The 11050-nt window shown below is 36.8% G+C and overlaps 1 protein-coding gene across 24 annotated transcripts in view; it reads right to left on the minus strand.

Annotated features, from left to right (window-relative positions):
- PPFIA2 (PPFI scaffold protein A2) overlaps positions 1-11050 on the minus strand; it is a 533343-nt gene that overhangs the window by 79435 nt on the left and 442858 nt on the right. For all 24 annotated transcript variants that reach the window (XM_027769717.1, XM_006142879.3, XM_006142880.3 and 21 more), the window contains 2 exons: positions 6585-6822; positions 2290-2319 (listed from right to left, as the gene is read on the minus strand). In XM_027769717.1, the coding sequence (XP_027625518.1) occupies positions 2290-2319; positions 6585-6822 (268 nt within the window). The remainder of the gene's footprint in view (positions 1-2289; positions 2320-6584; positions 6823-11050) is intronic.

The following is an 11050-nucleotide window of genomic DNA, read 5'->3' on the forward strand; positions in this document are numbered from 1 at the left end:
TCTGATCACCCAGAACTCCTGAATTAAGAACATTCCAAATGAATTCTTTTTTAATTTCAGCTGAAATAAATACAAATGAAGACTCATAATAGCAAGGATATTTGATTAATTCTAAAAACAACAATAAAACAGGGCATGCAAGTCTTACATACATACATCCACAGTACTCAAAAGCATAGTTTGCACATTTGCTAACGTGGGAAAACAGGGACCATCAGATGATGCAGCAGTTACATCTCTGGACTCCTACCTGGCCCACTGCAGTTTGAGTCCCAGACTCAGCCGCTTGAAAATCATGCTGGATGTGTGTGTACATGCATGTCCAAGATCCCGGGAGAAGAATAGAGGAGGGGGATCGTGGCATGGCCATCCACCCTGGGAATGATTCTCACTCTTTCTGCTTCTCCAGTGAGCGCACATGCCCTATAGCAAAAATCTCTCTCAAATAAACAAGCGAATAAATAAATGAAGTGAAAACACTATAATTAAAAATCATGGACTCGCTATACAAAACTACTGTTTAATAATAATAAACACAGGGGCAGCTGGTGGCATGGTGGTTAAGGGATCTCATATGGCCAGCTGTGTTCCCCAAGTCCCAGATGCAATAGTTTGCAAAACATTCCTGGTGTGCACATGTGCATACCCAAAATCTCCCCAAAAGGGCAAGAAATAGAGAAGGGATTGTAGTGTGACCATCCCCAATGGGGTGTGGTTTCTCTCCCTTTTTTCTCTCTCTTCTCCCCCCACCATGTCTCTCTCCAGGGAGCACATTTGCTCTTTAGCAAAAATTTAAAAGAAACCATTAAAAAGAATAATAAACACCATACATAGATCAATATTCAGCAACTATGAGAAAGCTAATCTAGAATTCATTTCATCACAGCAGAATCAAAATTCTTTATAAAAAAGGTATCCAGCACATATTTGAATAAATTCACTTAAAAGGTATTTACATCATCAGGTTATCATAACAAAGATATTTTTTAAGTGGGAAATTTTTGAAATGAGAAGTTGGCAGACTATAACTTCGTCAGATGAAGTGTTTTATGTTAGTTGTTCTGATGAAATGTATTCCAAAGCATTTAAAAATTGAGTTACAGTTTATAGAATTAAAAACTTTACTTTTAAATTGAGAATAATAAAAGGTTAGAAAATAATTCTTGGTAATTGTGACAGGAAGATTGGCAAATGTGAGCATAGTATGGGAGGAAGTTCTGTAACAATATGCTTCAAAATCTAAAACAATTAGAGATATACCTTTTGTCAGAAATAGAGATATAAAGTTGCAATTAAAAAAACACATGCACCTTTCCAACAATCAAATCAATTGTAGTGAAACATTTTGTACAAGAATGTTTCATTTTGAAATCAATAGAATAAATGTGGGATATAGGAAACAATGTAGATTTCGGTGCTGATCCACGAAATGCCAACTCTAGGTTGAATCTTTGAAATCTCTCCATCTGATAGGCCATGACCATAAGCTCTGCAGTTCTCAGTTATCTAATACGATGGCATTTTATGGATCAGCACTGGAATCTACTTTGTTTCCTTGATTTTTCTTGATTTCATTTTTAGTAGGAAAGTAGTATTTTAACTATATTTTCTTATTTTCTATATTCTTGATGCTCCAGCATTTGGACAGACAGCTCCTCCCAGGGCTAGTTAATTCCTGGTGAAAGTAAGCTACTGCCCTAAGAACCATGACCTTCATATGCAAAGTAGCCAATTCAGAGCCCAGACTGGGTCATCTTCTCTATCTGGCTCTGACATGCCTGGAGGCAGTCTTCCTCTGCCCTAATCACCCCAGGGCCAGGCTTGAGACTAGAGAGTCCGCTTATCTCAGAGGCAGCTATAATTATTCAAAGATCAATCCTACCCCTGTTGACTGGGCTTTGTCCTTTCCTAAGGCTCCTATCTAACCTTTCCCCTTACTCCTTCTGTCTCCAGATCAACCACAGATCTTAAGAATTCTGAATAACAAACTACTTTAGCAGTGGCTACTGTCACCTGACCTAGCGACCTCAAATATCAAATTTTACCATCCATGATTTAACTATTCCATGGAAAACCAGATACTTACTCCTCATAATCTAGTCATTGTCCCAGAAAGCATAAAAGATTTTGGCTTTGAGGTATTTGTTTTCTATGCTCACATTTAAATAATCCAATAGCTCTTAAATATATTTTTATGGTAATAAAATACATCAAATAGAAGAAACAGCATTTTAAAGCTTTTGTTAAAAAAAATTCGAGCAATAATCATATAAAAGTTATTTACAGTACCTTTCTTCGATGTTTCCTTAGATCACTTGGCTGTGATTGGCAGTAATAAAAACAATACAAAAGAGAACTAATTAATAATTGCCATTTGACCATGTTAAAAGTTAAATAGAATCCACAACTTGCTATCATTTAAAAAAATATATTTTCTAAAGAAATGTCCTTGTCATCTTATAAATACTTCTCCTAGGAGTTACTTCAGAGAGCTACCCCCTCAGGTGACATAGGTGGGAGGCAGGTCTCCATGATGGGTCTATGCGTACATGCCCGGAAATGAGGCATAGACTTGGGGGAATATAAAGCACTGAGTGAATTAGAGTGACTGAGTCCAACCAGAAATGTGAGCTAGCCAAACATAAATACGGGACGACATTCTTGCTAGAAAATACTGATGGGAATAAAGATCCAGAGTACAGAGGAGGATAGAGAGTTTATAAACTCTCCCTTTTGCCGCATCAGTGCAGAGCTTTGGGCCTCCTTTGAGCAGGTATGCCATTTCTGACAAATCTCCAACTTCCTGGTATCCTAACAACCTCCCCCCACCCCCAATGCCAACAGCTCTGGCTTCAGTATGTTTCTGGGACTGCTGCTTTCTTCACAGAATTTTGGGGAAAAAAACCCAAAAGGTCCATTTTTATGATGCAAGATGAACCTTATTTACTTAATATCTTTCTTCATTTTTTCTTATGTAAGTTGTTAAACTGTTCTATTTTATTTATTTTTGTGCTTAGTAGAAAATGTGTTGATTCTACCCTATTCAATATTCCAATTAGATATTCCGAGCATGGTTTTGGTGCTTACGGATTTATTGTCAGGTAAAAGTAAATATAAAAAATACACTTTATTATCAGGATAAAAAAACCCACACACAATGTTTATAAATTGTTTAGTAGTACAAGTAATACAATATCTTTTCAAAGACTTGTTTTCTGCCCCTAAAATTTCTAGTTTTCTTCTAACTATTCTAACATGAATTCTGTCCAACAGAATTAAATTTCCTCCAATGTTTTCTATAGGTAAAAGAAAATTAATCTGTAATTTTACTACAAAAATCATGAATTTTGGCCTTGCTAAGGTGGTGCAGGCAGTTGGGTACTGCTGCGTGATGTTGAAGCTACATGAGAAGGTCCTGGGTTTGGTCCCCAGGTCAACCTGAACATGTTGGTTGAACCCACGAGACTGCCCAGCTGAAAGTCTAGAGAAGAGGAGGCCAGGGTGTGGTAGGACACTGTCAAGGGGTCTCCCTATCATATACTTTGTTCTGTCTCTTGGAAGAAATAAACTAAAAAATAAAAAAAAGAGAGAGAGATAAAACAAAAAAGTAATAACCTAAAACAAATTTAAAAAATGTATTTTGCCATAGGCGGGAAGGACTTTCTAGATTTCATTTTATTTCTTGCTTTTCCAACTTGATATTAAACACTTCAACTATTTCTTACCCCTCTAAGAAATGCCCTATTTTTTCAATATTCTAATGAAAATGTAATAATATTAACTTATCATTGATTTATTACCAACTGACTGCTCAAGAAAAATACATAAGAGCACTGTCATCTTTCTCACACACATATATATTAACAACATCTATATGATTATGTTATTATTACATCAATAATAGTCCTTTCAAGGGTAAGAATTTCAATGTATAGGAAAAGACTTAAAAGAGTAAAATACTATGCAGTAAATTATATATATATAAAGTAGCCATAGAGAAATAACCAAAGTATCCCTGTCTTGAATGCTGACTGTATAGTGATCTGTAGTCCAAGATTTTTAGTGTTGTTTTGGTAATAAGTTGGTCATTATGTAACATGGATTCCATATTATAGGAACTAAACCAGTGATAACAATATTCCTAGTGGATAAATCAGAGGGGTGTTCCTAGATTTCTACAAAAAGCACATCACTGTAGTTCAGTATTTTTAGTGAGCTTATCTGAGTACACAGACCAAAAGGCTATGCTGTATCTGGATGGAGTCAGTTCTAATTAGTTATTCATTGTTATGATTGGCCACTGTCCATTCTATTTAAAAATATGTAAATTTTTGCAGGGGCTAGCCAATAGTATGGTGGTTAAGGTGGCTGGATCTCACATGGTTGACCATGTAGTTTGATATCCAGACACAGTGGCTTGATAAACATGCTGGACCTCTGTGCACACTTGACCAAAATCCTGAGAGGAGAAGAACATTGGGGAAGAATGGATTAACACATGACTACTGTCTCTGCAGTGCGCATTCTCCCTTTCTTCCCCCTCCCTCTCCAGCAAGGGGGGCAGAGGATTCAATAGATTAAAGAGATAACTGTCCCTCTCCCTTTTTTTCTTAATTTCATTATTTTTCTTTTATACAGGTTTGATTGCTTAGAACCTCATAATTATAAAAAGTATGTGGGAAATATTTCTAATATAAGTAATTTTCTGCTTATATTCTATATTGAAAAATTAAGGAAAAGATATCTACATAAACATACAAAGATATATATTTATATATTTCAAAAATTTTGTGAAGATAAAGTAAAAATTTTGAAAATAAAAATGAAAACTTAAGGCTTTATAAGATAGCTTTTCCCTAAGAGAGACCTTTAATACACACACACAAACTCACCAGGAGGAGGTATTCAAGGAAAATGTGTATAATGAAAAAGTTATGCATGGGTTTAAACACACTTAGTGCTAAAACGAACTTGTACTTTGATTCCACTTTATGATGAATGCTTTAAAAATCCCTTTATACTATCTACATTTATATAAATTAATTCAAATTACACTAACTTTTATAATTTATTAGATTATTACAAAACACTTAATGATGCATGTAGATAAACTTTATTTGCACATGTATTTGTGTGTGTTAGCCTATATTACACATGACACACAGAGACTAAAAGATTATCCCCTTTTAGAGCAGCTTCACAATCTTTGGACCATAGACATTGCTTAACATTCTTTCTGCAATATCATTGATTTTTCTTTTTTTTTTTTTTTTTTTTTTTTTTAGAGTCTTTTGCTATAGGGTGTGTGCACTCACCAGAAAGACAGAGAGAGACAGAGAGAAAGAGAGAAATCACCCACCAGGGGGGATGGCCATGCCACAATCCATCCCTTCTCCATTCTTCTCTTGGGTTCTTAGGCACGCACACACATGTGCACAGCATGAGTTTAAGGCACCGGGTCCAGGACTAGAACCGCAGTTGACTACATGGGAGTCCAGCGACATAGCCTTTATGCCAACTACTGGTCTCCATTTCATTAATTTCTCTCCATTTACAATTATGATAGATTTTATAGCATATAGCATATAAACTATTTGACTATTTGCATTTTCATTAGTCTCTACCCCAATAATATAGTTTTAATATATATTACAGAAACACAGAATTTTACCTTCATAAATAGTTCAAAATATTTTAACCTTCATTATTGCTGTCATTTCAACATGTTTCCAGGTAAAGACAGATGAAAAAAATAGCATACACTTTTAAATAGGGCAAATTTTAAGAAAAATTTAGCTTCTCTTATTAGCTATGTTGAACATGGGCAATTTATTCATATCCGTAAAGCTTTGATTTCCTCCACTCATTATTGAGATAATGCCCCTCTATCTCCAGAGTTTTCCTGAGAATTAAATTGCTAAGTATCATGGCACTAAGTAGTCATTCCTGCCATACTTTCCAGAATTTTTATTGTTCTAGCAAGGGACACTTTGATTTTCCTTCCGTTGTATTCAGGGGACTTCCTAATTTAGGCTCCCAAGTTTTCATCCCAAACATAAATAAAGAATTAAAAGATAAACACAAAAATGTGGACGTGAACTCTAACACAAAATTGGGAAACAGCTGCTGTTGCTTCTCAATGCTCTTGTGAAAATGGAACTGTTTATATTATAAAATGATAAGTTATTAATTTGGTATGTTGAAGCAATTCTAATAAATATTTTTTGTTCTTAATTTATTTATTTCTTAAATCTATATGGTTCAAATTCATCTCATCAATCTGTCATCAGTAAAAAAATATACTTACTGGTTTAAGTTGTTCAAATTTCAAATGTGATTTTTAGATCTGTGCTCTCCCATTGACTCGTCGTGTGATCTTTAAAAAGTGACAACACCTGTGTGTGCTGAGGTACCCTGATTTCATAATAGTATTAGTAATTGTACCTATCACACTGGGTTATCATGGAAAAAAAAAGAATAAAATACAGAGAAAGTCCATAGACCAGAATAAATGACCAGTAAGACTTAGCTAATACATCATTACCCTTACAGGAAGCAAAGCTTCTCTAGAGACATTATCTTACCAGTGTCATGACTCCCATCCGATCCATTTCTCTAGCAGGGCTTCGTGGGGTGAGTTTTGGCGTTGAGTGTCCACTAGGAGGAGATGAACTGGCCAGCGATGAAGCTGTGACAGAGGCAGTGATGGAGGTACCTGGGTGGACCCTTGCCAAATTCAGGCCTTCCAGGCTTACACTCGCCACTCTATTCTCAATTTCTTCAGCACGCAGCTCCGTAGATTCCTTTTCTTCCTGAATTAGTCTAAAAGATACAATTAAATTTTGATGCATTATATATTAGATATATGATACTGAAATGATAATTTACACAATCCATAAAAAAAACTACTCTGGGAATATTTTATATCAAACTAATTATTTCATCGTTTTGTTTTTCTTCTCTAAGTAGTATAACATTCTGCAAATATCTGGGACTTCCTGGCTGAAATTTAGAAAATCCTTGTTTTCAAATGATATATCATTCTTTCCTACTTTCACTTTGATCCTATAAGGCTCTTTTAGAAAAATCTTGCCTGCCCAGATAATTTCGACCACCAACCATAATTTTACGTTTGAACTCGGGCACATATGAAATGAAGAAAGAGGGAGAAAGTGAAAAAGTACCTCCTCTGAGACATGGTCACACTACAATTTCTTCTTCTCTGTTTCTCCCTCCTTTCGGAATTTTGGGCATGTGTCTACAGGTGTGCCTGTGCGCACGTGCACACAGGTGTGTGTACACCTGGTGTGTTTCTCCAGCCACTGGGTTGGGAGTCAGCCATACAATTGTCTGTGTAGGATACAGTCATTTTAATCACCTATGATAGACTGGCCCCAAAGATACATTTTTACCAGTTAAATTAGTTTATACATGAAGAAAAATCTTAACCAGAGATTAATTCTGGTTGGTGTTTGTGGTGGGCACTGCATACGGAAGCCATCTTGAGCTATCCACCATCTTGGAAACCATTAGGCTTCACTTCCTCACTGAGTAAACCGTTTCTCAGAAATCATGTGACCAACCGTTCTTCCCGGAAGTGGTTGGGTTTCTAGGCAATGGGAGAGATCCACCCACATCAATGATTGGTTCATGCTGTTCTATCTCATTTGCATTTCGGGCAACCAACTGGTGCCCACCGGCTGTATATAACTCGTCATTTCTCCTCAATAAACGGAAGACGGAGGAAGAAGAAGACTTGATCAGCATCTCGTATTGTGTGTGCATGTGTTTGTCCCATCTCTCACTCCCTTCCCCAGGGAACCTGTTCGACTGTCCCGCGGTTAGTAGAACACCATGGTTTATATCCAGGTGCCCATTTCTTTTGAATGTTGTTATGTACTTGCATTTATGTATTTCTTAATTTCTTGCAAATTAGCACCTTACATTAAACTACATTTTTAAATTAATATAGGCCAAGATTGTTGCTGGAAGTTACTACTCTAATGTAAGAAAGGTAGAAGTCTCTGGAGAGAAACAGGTCATTGCTGAGGAAGTGTGTGTGTATTTTGGCAGCTATAAATATCACCAGGGCATATTCTTAATTTTAATCATTTTTAGTACATTTAACCATTAGCTGAAGAATATCAGAAACTGTTATTCCATCAGAATTTGTGTTCTAAAAATTAACTTATAGTACATAAATATTTATGAAGCACTTTCTAGATGTCAAGCAAAGTGCCAAGACCTAGAGATAAAGGTGAGCAAAACCAGGTACATTTCTTGCCCATCGATAGCTTGCAATGAAGTAAACTAAAGGGCAAGTAAGCCTTCCCTGAAGAAGTGATGGTGAGAGGTCCAGCAGGTGGTGTTATGGTTAGGCCTCCAGATTCCCAAATGGCTGACTGCAGTCCGAGTCCTGCACCTGGTGGCTTGGGGATCATGTGAAAGTGTGTGTGTGTGCCCAAAATCTCAGGAGAAGGAGAATAAAGGAGAAGGGATTTCAGGGTGGCCATCCCCCGAGGGAGTAATTTCTCACTTTCCTCTCACTATATCTTGTCTCCAACGAGCACATTCACCCTAGGGAGAAAAAAAAAGAAAAAAAAAAGTGATGGTGAGGTGATTTTTCATGGTAAGAGTGAAATGGGAGGCGTATTAGAGCAAAGAATATAGAATGCGAAGAGTTATTCAAAAGAAAGGAGCAGCAAGAAACAGTATGGCCCACTGAAAGAACTGGAGGTCATGTGTAATGGGATGAAGTGCAGCAGAGGTGAATGGTAAGAGGACGTGAGACAGGTGGGACACTGCAGACCATATTGAAGACTGTGGCTTTTATCTTAAGGGCAAAGGAAGTTTCTGATAAAAAGAGAGTACCTGGGCCAAGCGTGGTGGTGAGTGGTACACCATACTCGGTGACACTGAAGCCATGTGGGAAGTTCTGGGTTCACTTCCCAAGGTCTCCCTGTGCATGCTCCACATGTGGGCCAGTGGTTAGAGCTGGCTGAGGCAGGGGATGGATCACATGTGAGGACACTGTTGCAAGGGGGTCATTTCCCTCTCTCTCTTTTTTTTCTCTCTCTGACTTGTTAAAGAAAAAAATGAATAAATGTAAAAAAAATTAAAAAGAGAGAGAGAGGAGAGTGCATAAACACATTTGAGTTTTAAAATATCTGCTCTGGCTGCAGGGTTAGTTTAGATTAGATTTGAACTCAGCGTCTACAGATAAACCAGATGAAAAATGTTTTCCCAGATGAAAAACTACTCTAATGTGCAATAGAGTGGTGACAGTGGAGAGTCAGGGAGATTTGAATCATATTAGAAGGATGCCTACAGAATTAGCTTTAGCTAGAAAGAACAAATAAAGGCATTGTTCAAATAGTAGAAACCTGGGACCAGCAGTTAGCATAATGGCTATGTTGCTGAACTCCCATGTAGCCAATGGTGTTTTGAGTCCCGGACCTGGTGGCTTAAACTCAAGCTGGGCATGTGTGCATGTGTGTCCAAGATCCCGAAAAGAGAATAGAGGAGAAGGGATTGTGACGTGGCCATCCCCACTGGGGGGTAATTTCTCACTTTCTATTTCTCTGTCTATCTCTGTCTTTCTGGTGAGCACATGTGCCCTATCTCTTTCTTTCTGGTGAGACCATGTGCCCCATTACAAAAAAAAAAAAAAAAAAAAAAAACCTCTCCAAAAACCAAAAAAGTAGAAACCTGTCATCAGTTGAAAACAATAATAGTTGCCTAATATTCATAAAAATGCAATCTACCTGACACAGTTGGATTCTCTACTGGGTTCGTCAAGGTAACACCCAAGAAAGACCAGATGACACAGATTCAAAAAACTATATATTAAGCTAAAATTGAAAATATCACAGTGCCAACAATTCTCAATGTTTGAAATGTTAACCTGTACAATGTCAATTGTATAATGAAAATCATCTACCACTGAGATACTATATGGAGGAGCATGTTTTCACATCCAGTATGAAATAACTGAGTCATAGGTAGAACCTGGCACCAGATGTTTTATTGCCTCTGGAATGAAAATATTATAAAGAGATTTGTCTGACCATCATACCAAATTAGGTCTGGCAGATATAGTAAGCCTTTGGTATTTAAAGAATATAAATTACTTGGCCTAGTTACTTATGAAATTTGCAACATAGATTCCAAAAATAGCAGAACATTTTTATTGATCAATCTGATTTGCCAGGAATTTCAATACTAATATGAGAATATTTATCCTGATATAGTGAATGTTATTTAACCACCAGAAGAAACCTATATATGAATTAAATCTCAGTTTAAAATATCAGAACAGTCCAATTTGAAAAGCAAATTTTAGTAACCAGTGAATAAAATTCAGCACTTAACAAGTCTTATGATTAAGAAGAAGCCACAGGCCTTCAGGAGAAGGTTCCAAGTGGCTACAGTGAACTAGATTTTTAAGGGAATGAAGATTTTCTACTAATAATTCAGCCTCCAACGAACGAGCTAGCAGCAGAAGAAGCCACGGGCCTTCAGGAGAAGTTTCCACATGGCTACAGTGAACTAAGATTTTTAAGGGAATGAAGGTTTTCTACTAATAATTCAGCCTCCAACAAACGAGCTAGTGGCTGAACTTGAAGAATTTGAAAGAAACACAACATCCATCAGATGACAAGAAATCACTGGATCATGAGAAATATGGGAAAACGAGAAAATACCTCTCCTCCAAGGGAAAAGAGTAACTCTTCATCCACAAGCAGTTCAGTGAAAATCATGGAAATGTCTGATAAGGAATTCAGATCATTCATAATGTCTAAGCTAACAGAGATGGAAGAGAAGATAGATGAAGAACTGCTAAAGAGAAAGGAGAAAGAAGTTGACGAGTTCCAGGAGATGAGGAAATTCTTGCAAGATCTAAAAGAGGAATTACACACTTTACAAAAGACTCAAACAGAACTGCTAGAGATGAAGTCTATAATACAAGAAGTAAAAAACTCCCTTGAAAGTATTAAAAGCAGACTAGATCATTCAGAAAATAGAATCTCAGATGTAGAGGAGAAAATGG

The sequence above is a fragment of the Tupaia chinensis genome, unplaced genomic scaffold (assembly GCF_000334495.1).
Source record: "Tupaia chinensis unplaced genomic scaffold, TupChi_1.0 Scaffold000085_1, whole genome shotgun sequence".
Taxonomy (NCBI): domain Eukaryota; kingdom Metazoa; phylum Chordata; class Mammalia; order Scandentia; family Tupaiidae; genus Tupaia; species Tupaia belangeri.